This window comes from Entelurus aequoreus, linkage group LG02 (assembly GCF_033978785.1).
Source record: "Entelurus aequoreus isolate RoL-2023_Sb linkage group LG02, RoL_Eaeq_v1.1, whole genome shotgun sequence".
Classification (NCBI taxonomy): domain Eukaryota; kingdom Metazoa; phylum Chordata; class Actinopteri; order Syngnathiformes; family Syngnathidae; genus Entelurus; species Entelurus aequoreus.
Genome location: NC_084732.1, coordinates 62,739,454 through 62,760,584, shown reverse-complemented (window position 1 = coordinate 62,760,584; position 21,131 = coordinate 62,739,454). Strand labels below are relative to the sequence as shown.

The 21,131-nt window shown below is 39.7% G+C and overlaps 1 protein-coding gene across 1 annotated transcript in view; it reads left to right on the top strand.

Moving 5' to 3' along the window:
- The window catches only part of tubgcp4 (tubulin gamma complex component 4), a 248,833-nt gene that overhangs the window by 219,484 nt on the left and 8,218 nt on the right, over positions 1-21,131 (top strand). The window contains exons 2-15 of the mRNA XM_062030483.1: positions 33-162; positions 7,434-7,562; positions 12,722-12,844; positions 12,912-12,965; positions 13,708-13,764; positions 13,975-14,054; positions 16,517-16,718; positions 16,800-16,965; positions 17,042-17,166; positions 17,267-17,317; positions 17,392-17,497; positions 18,417-18,524; positions 20,186-20,330; positions 20,421-20,598. Coding sequence (XP_061886467.1) covers positions 85-162; positions 7,434-7,562; positions 12,722-12,844; positions 12,912-12,965; positions 13,708-13,764; positions 13,975-14,054; positions 16,517-16,718; positions 16,800-16,965; positions 17,042-17,166; positions 17,267-17,317; positions 17,392-17,497; positions 18,417-18,524; positions 20,186-20,330; positions 20,421-20,598 — 1,602 coding nt within the window. The 5' untranslated portion in view covers positions 33-84. The remainder of the gene's footprint in view (positions 1-32; positions 163-7,433; positions 7,563-12,721; positions 12,845-12,911; positions 12,966-13,707; positions 13,765-13,974; positions 14,055-16,516; positions 16,719-16,799; positions 16,966-17,041; positions 17,167-17,266; positions 17,318-17,391; positions 17,498-18,416; positions 18,525-20,185; positions 20,331-20,420; positions 20,599-21,131) is intronic.

Below are 21,131 nucleotides of genomic sequence, written 5' to 3'. Positions count from 1 at the left end.
CGTCCTTCAACGGCGACAACCGAGGCGGCGGTTTGTTATGATTGATCTGCTTTATCTTTTGTAAATTAAATCACCTGAACTAAGATGATTCACGAGTTACTGTTGGCTTTGAGTGGATTCCCAGGGACCATTTTCACGTACAACAAAAGAACGGGTTTGCAGGTAAAGTAGGATGCATTCATCAAATTTCAATACTACAGCTAATTTGACAACCGATGTGGGTGCTCGTCGTTAGTGCGTTTCAATGTTCGTGTTTGGACGTGTGTAGATGAATTAGGTATATTTTTGCATCTGTTTCGCCTTAAGGTCTTTATTAAGGAGTAAAGTGTCAAAAGGCATGACGGCAGCCTGTCCACGAAACAAGAATAAAGTTATACTAATGGAATAGTAAATAATAATAAAGTACGCATGCAATACATTTTGAATACATATTGCATATTATCTTAAAGTAAACTATATAATTTTGCAACATTTTTCAATCCTTAAGTGGCTTAAAGGTGACCTATGATGGTGTTAAATTACATAAAACACTTGTGGTCTGGATCAGTAGTACTCAGTAGTACCACCTCAGAAAAAACGTGGCTCTTCAATTACCATCATAATGACTAACATTGAAATACAGTAGCTTAGTAGGCCCAAGTATTCATTAAAAACAAGGCAGAGGCCATGCAGTCAACTGTGTGTGTGCGCGCATGAGTGTATCAATCAAAGCTCAATCAATCAAAGTGTATTTATATAACTAGGGCTGGGCGATATGGCCTATTTTTAATATCTTGATATTTTTAGGCCATGTCACGATACACGATATACATCTCGATATTTTGCCTTAGCCTTGAATGAACACTTGATGCATATAATCACACCAGTATGATGATTCTATGTGTCTACATGAAAACATTCTTGTTTATACTGCATTAATATATGCTCATTTTATTAACTTTCGTGCAGAGAGGGAAATCACAACTAAGTCAATTTACCAAAACTGTATTTATTAAACAGTTATTAAGCAGTGGCACAAACATTCACGTCATTTCAAAACAGAAAGTGCAATATTGTCAGAGACATTTTAAAACAAGCTATAAGTGCACTTTTGTGCATGATGTCACTAAGATGACATATCAAAACAAGACTAAATTAAAGTGTACTTTTAGAACAGAACGCCACTACAATAGTTAAAAACCAATAAAGTGCACTTTTGTGCATGATGTCACACAATATATTTAAATAACTGTCAAATAAAAATGAGCTGCATAATAGGTTCCTGCGGATGTTATCTCCTTCTGTTGTTGACTTTTTTTTTCATACGGTGTTGATCTGGAAATAGTTGCTTCGGCATTTTGTTGGTGTGGCACTGGCCGGAGATGTTGACATGCGGAGTTTCAAGCACTCCTCATTCTCTAGCGGGTGACTTTTCAAATGATGCTACATTAGCAGTGCTGCTACTTTTTGTAGCGACGCTTTTGCCGCATACCGTAAATGTTGAACATATTCCCGCTTGAAACCAAACCACCGCCGGACGATGGATCCCGTGCTGTTTTTCTTGGGAATTAATTATTCCTCCATTTTGTTACCAGAGTCGCACCTTCTCTCTCTCGTATTACCACCCGCACTTCACCGTTAGCATCACAGCTAACGTTACCATGTCGCTACCTCTCTGCTCCGCGGAAGCGTGTAACGTTGCACATGTGACGTATGTAAGAAGGTGCGCTTGGTTTACGTCTCTGTGAGAAGGAGAGACAAGAAAGAGTGAGAAGCGCATGTAGTGTAATGCCCGCAGCTAAAAGCAACTGCATGAGAACGTATACTCGAATATCACAATATAGTCATTTTCTATATCGCACAGAGACAAACCCGCGATGTATCCAGTATATTCGATATATCGCCCAGCCCTAAATATAATACTCTCCCAACGGCGCGGCGTGGTTGGGAGAGTGGCCGTGCCAGCAACCTGAGGGTTCCTGGTTCAATCCCCACTTTCTATCAACCTCGTCACGTCCGTTGTGTCCTTGAGCAAGACACTTCACCCTTGCTCCTGATGGGTCCTGGTTAGGGCCTTGCATGGCAGCTCCATCCATCAGTGTGTGAATGTGGAAATAGTGTCAAAGCACTTTGAGTACCTTGAAGGTAGAAAAGCGCTATATAAGTATAACCCGTTTACCATTTACCATATAGTCCTTAATCACAAGTGTCTCAAAGGGCTGCACAAACCGCAACGACATCCTCGGCTCAGATCCCACATCAGGGCAAGAAAAAACTTAACCCAATTGGATACAATGAGAAACCTTCGAGGGGACCGCAGATGTGGGGACCAAGCGGTGCATTTGTAGCTTACCAAAGTCGTACTGAAACATTTTGACAGATTTTGGAGCTTTGTGTGAAAAGTTTTACATTTTCAATAGAACATCAAAGTGTGGGTGTTGCTTGCTTATGGGTATTTCCTTATGTGATGTATTGAACAGGCCATGCTCCAGTCCACACGTATCTCTTATGTGTGACTGCCATCTACTAGTCACACTTATCATTACATAATGTACAATTGGTTGGTCGGTTAGTACAACCAGAATTAATACATACATTAGGCGCATCGGGTTATAACCCACACTGTCGATTTTTGGGAAAATTTAAATATTTTAAAAGCACCATATAGTCCAAAAAATATGGTACTTTACCACAAGATGGACCAAGATGGTCTAGATCAGGGGTCTCAGACACGCGGCCCGCGGGCCAATTGCGACCCGCAAGACGTTATTTTGCGGCCCGCACCTTAATATGAAAATGTAATGTTAGTGCAGCCCGCAAGTTTAATATGAATAGCGCTTGACAGCGTCATACTTGCCAACCCTCCCGATTTTTCCGGGAGACTCAAATTTCGGGGCAACCAAGTCTGCCGATCTTCAGCCAAACAGCAATATTAAGGGCGTGCCGTGATGGCACTGCCATTAGCGCCCTCTACAACCTGTACAAACAGCGTGCCAGCCCAGTCACTAGGGATGATGTTTGATAAGAAATTATCGAGTTCGAGCCTATTATCGAATCCTCTTATCGAACCGATTCCTTATCGATTCTCTTATCGAGTCCAGATAGGTTGTTGTATATGGAAAAACACACACAATATTTGGTTTAACAAAAACTCACTTTTATTATATAAGAAAACAATTTAATCTAATAAATAAATAAATATTGACTGTTACCCCACTAACAAAATAAAATAAAATAAATAAATATTGACTGTTGTTGCCAAAAGTATATTAAGTGGGATTTTTCAGAAAAACAAATATATACAGTAACACAAAAACAACCTGTCTCTGTGATCACTATAGGTGTATAAATAATAATATAGTGTTAAATAAAATCAGTCCCTTGGGCACAAAACTGGAAATAATACAGCTCTCCAAAAAGTGCAATTCTGCTGCTATTTGACATAACTGTTTGTTATGATGCTTTGACATTTTTGCACTTTATTTCTTTATTGAAAGAAAATTCTATGAAGAGAAAAGTTGTTTGCAAATGTGGTTACAATGCTAAAAAATGAAAAGTTAAAGCTAAAAAAAGAAATACACTATAATACACAAACATTATTTCTTTATAGGGGGAAAGATGTTATGAGCTAGGGAATATAACAACTACACTACCCATCATGCAACGGGAGTGACAAGCATGCGCGGTAGCCCTGAAAAGTGTTGTTGCATGTCGTCACCCGTGAAAGTAAACGTCAAGAACTCAGCCAACACGCCTCGTCTGCATTATTTATAATTACACAGATAACACATATACAGTGTGATTTTGTTTTGTTTACAAGGAAAGAAAAACAAAAGTTAAAAAAGGGATACCATGTCATATATGTTGTGTATATATATATGTATGTGCTGCGGTTGCTTTAAAAACGTTGCGACAGCTGCCGTAAAGGAGGTGCGTTGCTAGCCTGGTTGCTATGTTTCCGGTTGGTCGTAAAAGTGTTCTTCATGTGTTTGTACCCTGCTGAGATCTTTCAGTAAAGTTATTCATTGGATTATACCTTTTGTTTTGAACTTTATTACACCTTGGAGCGCTTTTTCCCGTCCATTTTTTTCCTGCTTTCGCTATCTGCGCCTAATGACTGAGCTACATGACTGATTTCTTGTGATGTCTCGAGGGACATTTCTGGTCGGGACGGGATTCGTTCCGAGGGATTCGAATAAAGAACCAACTCTTTTTCTTTACTATAGTGGTCTCGATAACGGGTACCGGTTCTCAAAAAGTGATTCTAGTCCGAGGACTCGGTTCTTTTCTTATCGAACAACCGGGAAAACCGGTTTCGAGTATCATCCCTACCAGTCACATGTTGTATTTGGCTTCTGTACACACACGTAAGTGACTGCAAGACATACTTGATCAACAGCCATACAGGTCACCCTGAGGGTGGCCGAATAAACACGTTTAATACTTTTACAAATATGCGCCACACTGTGAACCCACACCAAACAAGAATGACAAACACATTTCGGGAGAACATCCACACCGTAACACAACATAAACACAACAGAACAAATACCCAGAACACCTTGCAGCCCTAACTCTTCCGGGCTACAATATACACCCCCGCCCACATCAACCCCCCCGTGCGTCGGTTGAGGTGGGCGGGGTTGGGGGGGGGGGCGGGGTTTGGTGGTAGCGGGGTGAAAATCGGGACAAATTCGGGAGAATGGTTGCCCCGGGAGATTGTCGGGAGGGGCACTGAAATTCGTGAGTCTCCCGGAAAAATCAGGAGGGTTGGCAAGTATGTTGCTAGGGCGGGTTAGCCATTCAAAGAAGGTGAATTCATTAAAAAGTGCATGTTAGATTTTTTTAAGAAATCTTTTCTTGCGGCCCAGCTTCACCCAGTTTCTGCATCCAGTGGCCCCCAGTTAAATTGAGTTTGAGACCCCTGTTGTAGATAATATGTATTACCTATGCTAGGACAGCAGTGTCAAACTTGTTTTCATTAAGGGTCACATCGCAGTTATTCCCTCAGAGGGCCGCTGGTAACTGTGAATAATATAGGAGTTTGCCTATGCATTTGATTATCATATATCATTTTTATGTACACTGTAAAAAAATATCTGTAAATTTTATCGTAACAAACTGGCCTGCCGATATTATCGGCCGATAAATGCTTTAAAATGTAATATCGGAAATTATCGGCATCAGTTTTTTTATTATCGGTATCCGTTTTTTTTCATTTTATTTTTTTAAATTAAAATTTTTTTTATTTTTTATTAAATCAACATAAAAAACACAAGATACACTTACAATTAGTACACCAACCCAAAAAACCTCCCTCCCCCATTTACACTCATTCACACAAAAGGGTTGTTTCTTTCTGTTATTAATATTCTGGTTCCTACATTATATATCAATATATAACAATAAAGTCTGCAAGGGATACAGTCCGTAAGCACACATGATTGTGCGTGCGGCTGGTCCACTTATAGTACTAACCTTTAACAGTTAATTTTACTCATTTTCAATAATTACTAGTTTCTATGTAACTGTTTTTATATTGTTTTACTTTCTTTTTTATTCAAGAAAATGTTTTTAATTTATTTATCTTATTTTATTTTATTTATTTTTTTAAAAAAGGACCTTATCTTCACCATACCTGGTTGTCCAAATTAGGCATAATAATGTGTTAATTCCACGACTGTATATATAGCGGTATCGGTTGATATCGGTAACAGTAATTAAGAGTTGGACAATATCGCAATATCAGATATCGGCAAAAAACCATTATCAGACATCCCTACATTTTGGTGTTATTATGCGCATGCCACGATTAGATGAAAATAATACTTTATCCTACCTTTATTATGTATCTTTAAAGGGGACATATTTGTACAGTTAATAAAGGGGACATTTAATACATATTATTTATGGAGAATCGTTCAAATTAAAACGATGCTCAACCCTACTTTAAATAGAAAATAGAGCAACTGAAAATAAATATTGTAAGTTGTGGCAATTCTTGTTAAATACTGAAAATCCCTATGTTCATTGAAAGCCCCATCGGCTGTAAAAACGTTAAGGGTAACTGCAGATTTAAGTTGGAGAACACATTGCCAGCATGACTTAGCAATTGAGGTGAAATACATATCCAAAGTGTGCATAAATATTACTGAATGAAAACTTGAGTAAAGGAAAAAAAGGATAACAAATAAAGGTATATTATGGAATGCAGATGCAGTAAAAATGTCCAGAATAAAGTAAAACTGAAATCTTTTGAACAATCCTCAATCCAGAAGGTGACCAGATCAGCCCTATAATCTAATCAGTTGGTTCTTGGCAAATTTCTGACATTTCCTGAAAGTTTTATCCAAATCTACCCATAACATTTTGAGTTATGTTGCTGACTAACAGACAAACATACAAACCCCAATGATTACATCACCTTAGGCCAGGGGTCGGCAACCCAAAATGTTGAAAGAGCCATATTGGACCAAAAATACAAAAACAAATCTGTCTGGAGCCGCAAAAAATTAAAAGCCATATTACATACAGATAGTGTGTCAAGAGATATACATTTAAAGGACTTAAAGGAAACTAAATGACCTCAAATATACCTACAAATGAGGCATAATGATGCAATATGTACATATAGCTAGCCTAAATAGCATGTTAGCATTGATTAGCTAGCATTAATGCAGTAACCAAATATGTCTGATTAGCACTCCACACAAGTCAATAACATCAACAAAACTCACCTTTGTGCCTTCACGCACAACGTTAACAGTTGGGTGGACAAAATGAGAGAGAAAAAGAAGTGGCATAAAACACGTCCTAGAAAGCCGGAGAAAGTTATACATGGAAACAAACTAAGGTGAGTTCAAGGACCGCCAAAATTAGTAGGACAAAACGGCGCTCGCCAAATACTCGAATCAGTGAAGCATGTTTAATATAAACAGTGTGTTATAACAATTAGTGTCATGTTTGTCCTCCTACAGAAACCATATTAAAACAAAAAATATATTTTTTCCCCTCATCTTTTTCCATTTTTCATACATTTTTGAAAAAGCTCCAGAGAGCCACTAGGGCGGCGCTAAAGAGCCGCATGCGGCTCCAGAGCCGCGGGTTGCCGACCCCTGCCTTAGGCGAAGGTAATAAAATATGCTTTTTCATACATACAATAGCTGACATGCAGGGTGTTTTTTCTTTTATATATAAAACTTGTAGCATATCTGCATGGGTTTGTTTTAATCTATTTACAAAATAAAGAAATATCTCAAAATGTCCTCCAAATTCTTAGGTATTTCATTATACGGCCATCGGTGGAAAACTGCTTTAATCAGAGCAGTCACTTATTTTTTCTGATTGAAAGTAACCTAGGTTAGCCTATGGAATGAACAGCAGTTCAGACCAGCACCTTCATCACGCCGTAAGCTGTGTTTTCTTTCAGTCCTCAAACTTCATTTTACCTTCAGGTGTCTCAGGACCTGCCATTCCTCCATCCCAGTGAGACCGGTGTCTTCAATCGACTCTGTAAACTGGGCTCCGACTACATTCGATTTACAGAGTTTATAGAGCAACACTCTGGCCATGTGCATCAACAAGTAAGTGCAACAAGGTTTTCATTGCATATTCAGCGCTTACAATCAATGTCTTTTGTTTTTATTTTTGCTTGGTTTTTTTGTTTTTACTTCTACAATGTGCTACGGGCCAATAAAAAACAAGCTTCTTGACTTTGGACACACCTACAGAAAACTCGATTTACAAACCCCTCTATTTGCGAACTTTTCCATTTACAAACTTTTAGATCGCGCCAAATATGCCTCCTGCGTGCGAACCATGTCTCGGCTTACAAGCACTTCATTCATTCAGTCATTAATTTTGTGTGCCGCTGGAAGCCTTAGGGCGCTGCCATTTCAGGGACATCACATCCTGAGCAGTACAGTACACAAGGGACCCCTACGTCACATACCTGTTTACGCAGTCCATTAATCGGTCTCCACTTCTCAGTGCTGCAGCGTGTGTTTCTTTTCTCGCTATTCACAAATCTTCATCTACTCAATCAATCAATCAATCAATCAATGTTTATTTATATAGCCCTAAATCACAAGTGTCTCAAAGGGCTGTACAAGCCACAACGACATCCTCGGTACAGAGCCCACATACGGGCAAGGAAAAACTCACCCCAGTGGGACGTCGGTGAATGACTATGAGAAACCTTGGAGAGGACCGCATATGTGGGTAACCCCCCCCCTCTAGGGGAGACCGAAAGCAACGGATGTCGAGTGGGTCTGACATAACATTGTGAAAGTCCAGTCCACAGTGGATCCAACACATCAGCGGGAGTCCAGTCCACAGCGGGGCCAACAGGAAACCATCCCGAGCGGAGACGGGTCAGCAGCGCAGAGATGTCCCCAACCGATGCACAGGCTAGTGGTCCACCCGGGGTCCCGGCTCTGGACAGCCAGCACTTCATCCATGGCCACCGGACCTATGCAACTCCCCCTCGCAAGGGACAGGGGAGAAGAGGAGAGAAGAAAAGAAACGGCAGATCAACTGGTCTAAAAAAGGGGGGGTCTATTTAAAGGCTAGATTATACAAATGAGTTTTAAGATGGGACTTAAATGCTTCTACTGAGGTAGCATCTCTAACTGTTACCGGGAGGGCATTCCAGAGTACTGGAGCCCGAATAGAAAACGCTCTATAGCCCGCAGACTTTTTTTTGGCTCTGGGAATCACTAATAAGCCGGAGTTCTTTGAACGCAGATTTCTTGTCGGGACATATGGTACAATACAATCGGCGAGATAGGCTGGAGCTAAACCGTGTAATATTTTATACGTAAGTAGTAAAACCTTAAAGTCGCATCTTAAGTGCACAGGAAGCCAGTGCAAGTGAGCCAGTATAGGCGTAATATGATCAAACTTTCTTGTTTTTGTCAGAAGCCTTGCAGCCGCATTTTATACATACATCTACTGTATTTTGCTTACACAAAAAGCCAACAAACCAGCCCGGACAGAATAAAGGAATCACTGTGGAATTACAGTAGACTTAGAGAGGAGTGGAAAAAGAAGAAAACCCCGAAAGAAGAGCACTGTCCTTCGGAGCAGTATAACACTGCCCCTATTCCCCGCCCCCTCCTCTCTTTCTTCATTTTCTTCCCTGCATCAACTCTTTGCCTTGAGTGCGTATCCTTCCTCTTGTTGGGTGTGTGCCAAAAACATTCATGGGCAGCAAGGTGAAGAAGTTTTCACTTTTTTTTTTATTATTGTAGCAACATGGTTGTTAAAGTTTTTGAGAACACTAAAGGGACTTCTGTGTGTGTGTGTGTGTGTGTGTGTGTGTGTGTGTGTGTGTGTGTGTGTGTGTGTGTGTGTGTGTGTGTGTGTGTGTGTGTGTGTGTGTGTGTGTGTGTGTGTGTGCGTGCGTGCGCTTGACAGTTTAGCTTGCCTTTTGTTGTTTTGGTAAGGAGATTGTAATACCCCCTTGTTATGTTTTTTGACATACATTATATTGTTTTCAAAGTGTGCATTCTTTTACTAAAATAGGGACTTTTGTCGAGGCGAGAACTAATTATTCATGTTTACATTGTTTCTTATTGGGAACTCTGCTTCACTAAACAAACTTTTCGATTAAGAACCCTGTTCAAGGACCAATTCGATTTGTAAATAGAGGTTCCATTGTAGTGTGTGTACGGTATATAATTGGGTTGTGAAAAAAACATGTGTAATGTGTACATTTGTATTTTAAGTATTTGAAATGTAACCTTTTGTCACAAGTTGTTTCCAAATTATTGGTCTCAAATTTTGTGTACGTCATATTTGCAAATGTCACATACTTGACATGAATTCTGAACTTAAAGTTGAACTGCACTGTCTTTAGAATTTTGCCTATCATTCACAATCCTTATGTAAGACAAGCACACATATGTTTTTTCTTTTTTTAAAGTATTCTAACTAGTAAATAAATGCGATCAAAAGTCTGCTTACAATGGAGCCTATGGGAGTTGCTCTATTCTGCCTATAAAGCCCTCTAAAAAACATCCAAACACCTCCATCAAGGTTTTATATACACGCTGTAAGTATATATGTAATGTAGTAACAGGCACAGTCAAAATAATATGTAGTGTTTATGTTTTTTACTCATTTTAAGGAGGTGGCCACGCATTAATTTCAAAAATACATCACAACGTTCGCTTTTTTCTGTCATCACTGATTACTACCCACTGCGGATATCATGAGACACAACAAATATTATAAAACATCACTTACTGTACAATATCTGCTGTCACTCGGATGCAGACTAATAGGATGTTGTTATATTCCCATTTAAATGAGGAATGACACTTCACCCTTGTGAAGAAAAAGGGAGGGTAGAACCAAGTGTGTTTTCGTGACTTTCCCACCATTTTCGGCTCTAAATTAAAAATGCCAAAGTTGACCAACTTTTTGGATTATGTCCTCATCCTTCTACTATCCAGGTGAGAGACATTATTTATGATCTCGATCAAACTTACACATGCTCCGTGGCGAGAAAGCAGTTCACAAGCCGATTCAGCAATATTATCTTATAATTTTATAGCTACTAGTGGTATTAAGGGAGCTTATTAAAACAAATTCAATCGTTGTGTATTGGTGTCCTTTAGTATTTTTTAATGACGTTCGTTTTTCACACATAGACTATATGTTATTAAAATGTTTCTTATATATAAAAAAAAAAGTCATAATGTATGCAATTTTTAGCGTCTTGGGCAGAGTAAGTGCAGCCACACTCAAATGAGTGCACCTTTGGTGGTAAAAACTTAATAAAAAGTGGTTTTATTGTAAATGACTGCTTCTTATACGCCCATAAAAAGTCAAGCATAGCAAAACGCCATACATAGGAGCACTATAACATGAATGTGCAGGAAATGAGACTGTCTCCGTGGTGATGCCCTGTATATATAGTACACGCAAAATCCTTATTTAAATAAGTCTGTCTGCACCACTTTTCAATTGCACACGCGTTTTTAGTACAAACCCCGTTTCCATATGAGTTGGAAAATTGTGTTAGATGTAAATATAAACGGAATACAATGATTTGCGAATCATTTTCAACCCATATTCAGTTGAATATGCTTCAAAGACAACATATTTGATGTTCAAACTGATAAACATATTTTTTTTTGCAAATAATCATTAACTTTAGAATTTGATGCCAGCAACACATGACAAAGAAGTTTGGAAAGGTGGCAATAAATACTGATAAAGTTGAGGAATTCTCATCAAAGACTTATTTGGAACATCCCACAGGTGAACAGGCAAATTGGGAACAGGTGGGTGCCATGATTGGGTATAAAAGTAGATTCCATTAAATGCTCAGTCATTCACAAACAAGAATGGGGCGAGTGTCACCACCTTGTCAACAAATGGGTGAGCAAATTGTTGAACAGTTTAAGAAAAACCTTTCTCAACCAGCTATTGCAAGGAATTTAGGGATTTCACCATCTACGGTCCGTAATATCATCAAAGGGTACAGAGAATCTGGAGAAATCACTGCACGTAAGCAGCTAAGCCCGTGACCTTCGATCCCTCAGGCTGTACTGCATCAACAAGCGACATGTGTGTAAAGGATATCACCACATGGGCTCAGGAACACTTCAGAAACCCACTGTTAGTAACTACAGTTGGTCGCTACATCTGTGAGTGCAAGTTAAAACTCTCCTATGCAAGGCGAAAACCGTTTATCAACAACACCCAGAAACGCCGTCGGCTTCGCTGGGCCTGAGCTCATCTAAGATGGACTGATATAAAGCGGAAAAGTGTTCTGTGGTCTGACGAGTCCACATTTCAAATTGTTTTTGGAAACTGTGGACATCGTGTCCTCCGGACCAAAGAGGAAAAGAACCATCCGGATTGTTATAGGCGCAAAGTTGAAAAGCCAGCATCTGTAAAGGTATGGGGGTGTATTAGTGCCCAAGACATGGGTAACTTTCACATCTGTGAAGGCGCCATTAATGCTGAAAGGTACATACAGGTTTTGGAGCAACATATGTTGCCATCCAAGCAACGTTACCATGGACGCCCCTGCTTATTTCAGCAAGACAACGCCAAGCCACATGTTACATCAACGTGGCTTCATAGTAAAAGAGTGCGGGTACTAGACTGGCCTGCCTGTAGTCCAGACCTGTCTCCCATTGAAAATGTGTGGCGCATTATGAAGCCTAAAATACCACAACGGAGACCCCCGGACTGTTGAACAACTTAAGCTGTACATCAAGCAAGAATGGGAAAGAATTCCACTTGAGAAGCTTAAAAATGTGTCTCCTCAGTTCCCAAACGTTTACTGAGTGTTGTTAAAAGGAAAGGCCATGTAACACAGTGGTGAACATGCCCTTTTCCAACTACTTTGGCACGTGTTGCAGCCATGAAATTCTAAGTTAATTATTATTTGCAAAAAAAAAAAAAAGTTTATGAGTTTGAACATCAAATATCTTGTCTTTGTAGTGCATTCAATTGAATATGGGTTGAAAAGGATTTGCAAATCATTGTATTCCGTTTATATTTACATCCAACACAATTCCCCAACTCATATGGAAACAGGGTTTGTAGATCACACACTACATGCACACTTAATGGTGCACACTATTTTATAGATTGCACACGCTGTTTAGCGTGGGATGTTTGGATTTTAGTAAATCAGGCCCATTAAGTGTAAATGTCATCCTAACATAAAGAATAAAATGATTTACAACGATCAGAATTCACATGCATTTATTCGTCATAGGAACATAACACAAATCAGGCCAGCCAGACGGGACTTCACGGATTTTACTTGCGTGCGTTCTGCACAGGACTTGACTCCATGCTGCAGCCTTACAGACAGGCCCTGCTGGACCTTGAACAGGAGGTAAACGCACATGCATGCACGAATGGACACAAGTAGAAGCAGTTCAACTTCTTTCTGTGTATTTCAGTTCCTTGGAGATCCCCACCTGACCATATCCTATGTGAATTATAAGCTTGATCAGGTAAATATTTAATACGCACATATACATGATGTTAAAAATGTTTGTATGGATGTGTCAAAATACAATACAGGAGTCCCTTGGTCTTTGTGTGTATACATTAAGGATGGAACGGTTCACAAAATCCACAGTTCAGATCTTGCCACAGTTTTGTGGTCACATCCAGCACTTTTTACTGCCATCATCGTCGCTCACGCTAATTCCAAATTATCCTTCTCTTCACGTTGTGCATGCCTATGACTTGAACGACACACGTTGTCCAAACCGAGTCAGATGAACCAAACGGTCCGAGTTTTTTTATAAACCATCCAATTCTTAGTATATAAATATTTTCTTACCCCTACCCAGTCTTATGCTGTGCGCATTGAACAAGTATTTTTTTGGACAATATTAACAAATAATGGAGAGAAAAAAACATTTAAGCATCTGTAAAATATTCTTAGGTTATATTTTCAGAGCATTGAATTAATCACAATTAGAATGTTTAGATTGTCTTAGATGCTTCTCACCTGGGCAGGCTTCATCAGTTCATGCTCACAGACTTAGAAAGGACTGCTCTAGTCTGAGTGGATGGTGCAGAGTCCAAAGTATTTATCCTGTAGAAGTCGGAGGGGTATGGCCATACAAGGATGATTTCTCTATATTGTGGTGCAAACAAACACAAATACGAAGCGTCACAAGGACCAAATGTATAGTGAACTTTCCCATAGCTGTTCCATCTTTTAATTTTTTTTTCTCAATTCAGTTTCAGTTGCTTTTTCCCTCTGTCATGGTGGTGGTCGAGGCTATTAAATCACAAAAGGTAGGTAGTGTTTTGCTTACAGATTTAGGTCACATTACAAGGAACATGGCAAATTCAAACAGTGAGTTTAGCTGAATCCTCATATTAGCTAAAACTACTACGAGCAACAACTGCAGACAAAAATGCTGGTGGAAAAAAATGAGTGGAATCTGCCATTATGATATCTGAATTGATAAGCATCTGTCTAATATCCTGTATGCGCCACTTTAGATTCACGGCTGTCAAATCCTGGAAAGTGTGTACAAGCACAGCTGTGGGGGGCTTCCTCCTGTACGCATGGCCCTAGAAAAGTAAGTCATACAGCTAATTGTTTTCACACTGTTGTTGTCTTATTACTGTTTAGTGTTTTTTCAATATTTTATAAAGCCAACATGAGTCAAATTTCACATATGCGATTGGATTACTTTAAGAGAGAACAGATGCATGCAACTGGGATGATTTCAATTCATTTTGTGTTGATGGTTGGCTATGGCTGGGGTGTATCCCTACTATTGCCCAACGTCAGCTGAAATATGATCCAGCTTCCTGTGACCCTAATGAGGACAAGCAGTATTAAAAATGGTTGGATGGATGGAAAGCCGCACTCAAAATTATTTCACCCCAACTAGAAGTTATTTATTTGCAAAATGTAAAAACTTTCAATAGATGGCCGAAAAAAACAACAACAACAAATAAACAAAAAAAAACACGATTGTAATATTACTTTAGTTTCCTATTTAGTTTTTATCATTTGGAAAGACTAGTTGAGTAATTGTTTTAATAGTCAATCTAGCTGACTATCAAAATAGTAATTAGTTGTTTACCGAGCTGCTATGACTCAGCTGTCTCACACACACTACTGTAGATTGTTTGACATATTTTATTAAATACATGGATACAAATATCATAAGCTTGTCAAAAGTGACAGAGGACCTTCCATTTTCGCTAATGCACATTAAATAGAACTGGCCTACCGTACAGCACCTCACAAAAGTGACTACACCCCTCACATTTCTGCAAATATGTTGATATCTTTTCATGGGAAAACACTGTCAAAGATATATATTCAGTTTGATTTGAAATTCTGATTACAGAAGTACAGGGGACACAAATGGCTTGATTACAGGGGGTGTGGCTTGGAGGAGTCCATACATGTATTTTCTTTTTTTACCCTTTTTTTGTTTGTGTGAAACTATTTTAATATTATGACTCACACCTAAATGTTCTGGATTAATTGGCATACAGTACATGAGAAAAAAATGATTCCTTCTTAGTGTGAAATACCAAAATTAACAATATGAGAAACGACTGGGCGATCGGCAACATCAGTTTTCACATTACGATTGCGCATTGTAAAGGCTCTCACAGATTCCAGCGTAGTGTGGCCAGAGCATCACCAAAGATTCCATAGTTTCACTTTGTAGTTCCCTGTGAATTTTGAAGATCGGTGTCACATTAAATGCGGGTGGATGTGAGAAATACATGCCGAGCATTGATTGATTGAGAAGATTATTGACATCTTAAAGAATTGAATCCATGTAATGCTTTAAAAAGGCAAATGGATAGAACAAAAAGCCAAAAGGCTTGTTTCCATTGTGGTTCATTAAATATTCATCACATTTGATACATTCAATAATGAAAGATATATAACCTGTAACAAGTATAAAAAAAATTTACGTTTGAAAAATGGATACATTATGTACATATACACAGTATACATGTCAGGTGATTTGAAAAACAATATATACAAAAAAGGGGGGGCGGGGTATATACACTATGTACATGACACTATGTACATGACTACCGGTATGCACATGTTGACTCCAGGAGTGTGCAAAACAGAATGAGAAATATATATACACTATGCTTCGGAAAGTTGCTGGGGAGCAATTTTGGTTCAGATCAGGTAGAGGTTGAGCTGAGCCTGGATTTTATGGCAGTTTTAAAATTTAGTAGGGAAGTTCGAATTTTAAGGTCTGTTGGTAGTGCACTGTGTGGTGGCAAAATAGTGGAATGCATTTTTTCCCATGAGAGTCTAGAATTTGGGTGGGACGAGGTCTGAGGAACTCCCTCTCGTGTAGTACCTGTGAGCATCACTTACCGCGGTACTCTGGTGAAATAGTTCGACAGGTACTTGGGGACAGTTTCTCTGAGTATTTTGAATTCCAGGTACATTGCGATTTGGTGTACTCTTTCCTCAACTCTAAGCCATCCCAATTTGGTAAAGTGGGCTTGAGTTAGGTGAGTCCTGTATGGGAGGTTTATCAGGAGTCTCACCAGTTTGTTTTGGGAAGTTTGCAGTTTTGTTTTTAGTGGCTTGGGGATACTGGTGAACCATGAGGTGCAGGCGTAGTCAAAATTACACTGTATGAGGGCCCTGGAAAGGGTCTTAAGTGTATCCTTGTTGATAAACGCAGAAATCCTGCCCCAAAATCTAGTTTTATTATTGATCTTAATGTTTTCTGTGACACGAGGACCAGACTCCGCACGGTCTTAAAATTTGAGCTTAGCACGCACAGGCCGGGTGGATGCTCTCTTTTGGTAAGCGCCTACCTCTCTGGATTCCGCGTCGGATCCGCTCCAGTCTGTGAGAATATTAACAGTGAGACCATCACAATATGACAAGTTATCCGCTGCCATTATAAATGTGTCTAGTAGGGCGATTTATTTATTTATTGACATTTTACAAGTTTTTTTTTGCTCTCCCCCACCCAAAAATGACATCCATGTATTCAACAATTGACTTATGTGTTTGTTTTGCAACGTCCTCCAGGATCCTCGCAGTGTGCCATGGTGTGATGTACAAACAACTCGCAGCATGGATGTTGCATGGTTTATTGCTGGACCAAAATGAGGAGTTTTTCGTGAAACAGGGTCCAAGCGCAGGAGGAGCAGCGTCAAACCAGGAGGAAGAAGAAGAGGATCTTGGTCTAGGAGGCTTAAGTGGCAAACAGCTGAGAGAACTGCAGGATCTGGTGAGCAGCACAGGTGACATCTAACAGGACTTTTCCAGGACTGGTTGTGAATTCTCTGTCATTCTGTGTGTGACTTTGCAGAGGCTGATAGAGGAGGAGAACATGTTGGCTCCATCTCTCCAGCAGTTCTCCCTGCGAGCAGAGATGTTGCCTTCTTACATCCCCATACGAGTGGCGGAAAAGATCCTCTTTGTTGGAGAATCTGTCCAAATGTTTGAAAACCACAACCACAGCCCATCTAGAGCTGGTACTGTATGTTACACAAGTATTTAAAAGAATATGCTTCTTTGGTGTGGCTAAAAGCTTTTCACTGATTGTTTTAGGCTCCATACTGAAACACCAGGAGGACAGTTTTGCTGCCGAGTTGCACAGACTCAAACAAGAGTCTCTCTTTAGCCTGGTGGATTTTGAAAATGTAATTGATGGCATCAGAAGCACTGTGGCAGAGGTGAGCTAACTCAATATTGTAATTGTTGTCTTTCATCTAATAGGCTCTTTAAATTATCCACTGTACTTGATGTTAATATTCAATCTTCTGATTGACTCAGCATCTTTGGACACTGATGGTGGAGGAGTCTGATCTTCTTGAGCAGCTCAAGGTACTGTCATGCTTGTTTTCAGATGCCACAGCGAGATTGGTGACGGCTTTTATTTTTCCTTTACTTTCCACCAGATCATTAAGGACTTCTACTTGCTGGGTCGCGGCGAGCTCTATCAGGTTTTTATCGACCTAGCGCAGCACATGCTGAAGACCCCACCGACGGCTGTCACCGAACACGGTCAATCTAATTTCAGCTGTTTTTCCTTCCGTTGCGCTATGTAAGGGTTTAATGAGAGCCTGCAGGTCTGGTTTTGGCCTTCAGCATGCTTTAACAGTAAATACATTTATTATTAATGTGATATATTATTAGCAGCGCTGTCAAATGATTACATTTGTTTAATCAGATTAATCACATTTTGCATTCAGATTCATCCTGATTAATCAGAGGTTATTACTCGCTTTCATAATTCAAACAAACTTCAAAAATGACCCCAATATTTGGACACGAATGCTATTCTATTGTCAGAAAGTCATCCAGGATTTTTTTAAATGTTTTAATTGGGTGAACATAATTTATTTGCTAAAAACTCGCTAACAGTTTCGCAGTACAGTCGGGGTGTATTTTGAATGGAATTTGACCACTATATAAGAAGCAGTGCCACCTTACAGGTAACAATCCGCGGTTAAGGTAAAGGAGCATGTACAGTCAAAATGAAGTGTGTGATTAATCTGTGTATATACACAATAATGCGATCATTTTTTTGAATTAATCACATAAATTAACTTATTTTTGACTGCCCTAATTATATTTTACAATAAGCTGTCAGCTATGACATAAAACTAAATGGATGTTTTTTTAAGATAGTTTGGCATAAATTGACCTACGTTGGGTTGGTTTTAGCATCTTTAGCACAAAATGTATCAAAGTGGCGCCCTTTTACGCAAACCCCAGGGTAAAACGTTTGGACACCTGTGTTTTAAAGATGGACACATTGAAACATGTTTTTAGTTTGCAAGGGAAATCCTCAACAGAGTAGCAGCATCACATGCCGCGCTGCAGGTCAGCTTTCGCGGTAACTTCTCATCCTGAAATGGGTGTTTTGTCACTGACAGGCTAAAAGGATGCTTTCCAGTGACTCATGGTTTGTGTTTTACAGATGTAAATGTGGCCTTCCAGCAAGCAGCCCATAAGGTGCTGCTGGATGATGACAATCTGCTGCCTTTACTGCACCTCACTGTTGACTACCAAGGCAAAGACAACAAAGGTAGGATGTGGACTCTTGTCTTAAAGGGGGACTGCACTTTTGGGTAGAATTGTGCCTATTATTCACAATCCTTATGTGATACAAAAACAAATATGCCTTGCTTTTTCGATGCATTCTAATTTGTAATATACAGCAAGAACGTGGTGAAGACAATGGGAGTCATCTATTGCGCCCACAAAGCCATCTAAAAAGCATCCAAAAACTGCCAACAATACACCATTTACATGTCGTAACCTGCATAACCAAGTATTAGCGATATTGTTATTATAAGCGCCAACGCCGAAGAACTACTTTAAGCGGCGTTGTGGTCACTGAGCGGTAATTAGCTTATGCAGCTATTGACATACAGAGCCGGTGAGCTGCTGCATCGTTTTGAGTTGGTAAAAGTTAATTCTAGATTATAAATCATGCAACACACTTTTATAGTAAAAGGTTGTGGCCATAAACCAATAAATTGGTCGAGTTTGGCATTAACTTAGACCCGAAGATCGCGAGAAAGACACAAAAAGACGCTCGTTTGCGCCCACCTTTGGGGTGCCATGATTGGGTATAAAAGCAGCTTCCATGAAATGCTCAGTCATTCACAAACAAGGATGGGACGAGGGTCACCATTTTGTGAACAAACGCCTGAGCAAATTGTCCAACAGTTTAAGAACAACATTTCTGAACGAGCTATTGCAAGGAATTTAGGGATTTCACCATCTACGGTCCGTAATATCATCAAAAGTTTCAGAAAATCATTACAAGGTGCATTCACAAACATGACACATTTAGCAAGTTGTTATACTAGCCTAATTTTGCTTGATTAATACACAACTTCTGCATGTATGATTCTAGCAAACACTGTTGCAGTGCTAGTCTGACATTGCAACAATATCTTGCAATTTTATTTCCTAGTTGTGAGTTTACCACATAGTTATAGTTTGATATTATTGAAGTATTTAATTGAATATACCGATCAACTTGCAAGACCTTGTAAAAATGAAAAGGCATTGTTTTTGGACAGAATTTGTATATTTTCCTTTTTTAAGTACCAGTTTGTGTGTCATTTAAGCACTAGTAGCATTTTAAAAGTACCAATTTGGCACCTGTAGTAGATAATATGTAAAGGATACCTAACCTTACGCATGAACCATCTTCATTGTTGAGGCTGAGGCCAGGGGGTTTACATACAAGATTGTACAGACTAAGGCTGAGCAATTTGGGGGGGGGGGAAAGATCACAATTATTTTTTTAATAATATTCGATCTCGATTAATATAATTTTTACATTTTACATGCTTATGTGTGCTATGGCTAGAAGTTTTTTTTCCCTTGGCCTCAGTCTGGACCCCCTCTCCAGGACCCAGGTTTAGACTGATTGGCTGTTCTGCCATGTTTGATCGAGTTGTAGTATGCTCACAGCTGATCACCGTGATCGACCTGAAAGTTATAAAGATCGTTGATCATTCAATCGCCCTGCCCTAGTACAGACATGACCAACAGCTCCAAAGAAGAAAGTTCCACCTCTACGAGGAATGATTTCAGACAGGCCTGTACATGTTAGAGGGGATCTTAGAAAACCAGCAGAGGATCAAATCAATATTTACCTTCCTATTACATCAGTGTGTCCAACGTATTCCAAGGACCCTTCGGTTTATGGATGTGATTTTGTCTTTTCAGAGATGGCAGGTCCAAGAGATGGAGTCACTCCTCCGCAAGACATCTCCCCTCGTGAGATGCCTCCCACAGGCTGGGCGGCTCTCGGCCTCATCTACAAGGTTCAGTGGCCACTGCACGTCCTGTTCACTCCTGCTGTTCTGGAAAAGTCTGTACCTTTCCTGTTCTCTGGTACAATTGTGTTGAAATGTAGTTTGGTGTGGTGAAATCCTCGTTCTCCTGCCGTCTGTGTGGTCAGGTACAACATCGTGTTCAGGTACCTGCTGAGTGTGCGACGAGTGCAGTCGCAGCTGCAGCACTGCTGGGCTTTGCAAATGCAGAGGAAACATCTCAAGTCCAGTCATAGCGACGCTATTAAGTGGAGGCTACGCAACCACATGGCTTTCCTGATCGATAACCTTCAATACTACTTACAGGTAACACACAGGGTTCAGAACTAAAATGTGCACTTGCCTGCTGTTTTGAACTTTTGAATATTTGGCAAGTTTCTGTTTAGTAATACAGTGAAGTTCAAATCACTGCAGGTTAAACCTTCCGAAGTTGGACTTAAGGTAAACACGTTCAAGATGAAAGAAATGAGGATACTGTAAGTGCTCCGGCAAATGCAGGAGCAGATATTACGTGCAAATGTTAAGTTTTGGAAGAAGTTACCAACTTCCCTTATTTAGGCAGGATTGTCATAACTACTGGAAGCTCAGAGGAAGATGCTGAGGCAAGGTGTACAAAAACACAAACTGTTTCTTACATACCTGGAGAACTTGATATATTGACCTGTGGACAATCCTCAACTCCAATGTTAAATATGTTCTTTTGTTTGACTCAGGAACATGGCGACTGCCCTCAAACATAATAAAGAAGCTACAGGCATTTAACAATTTAAGGCTTTGATGTACAGTGCATCCAGAAAGTATTTACAGCGCTTCACATTTTACACCCTTAGTTCAAAAGA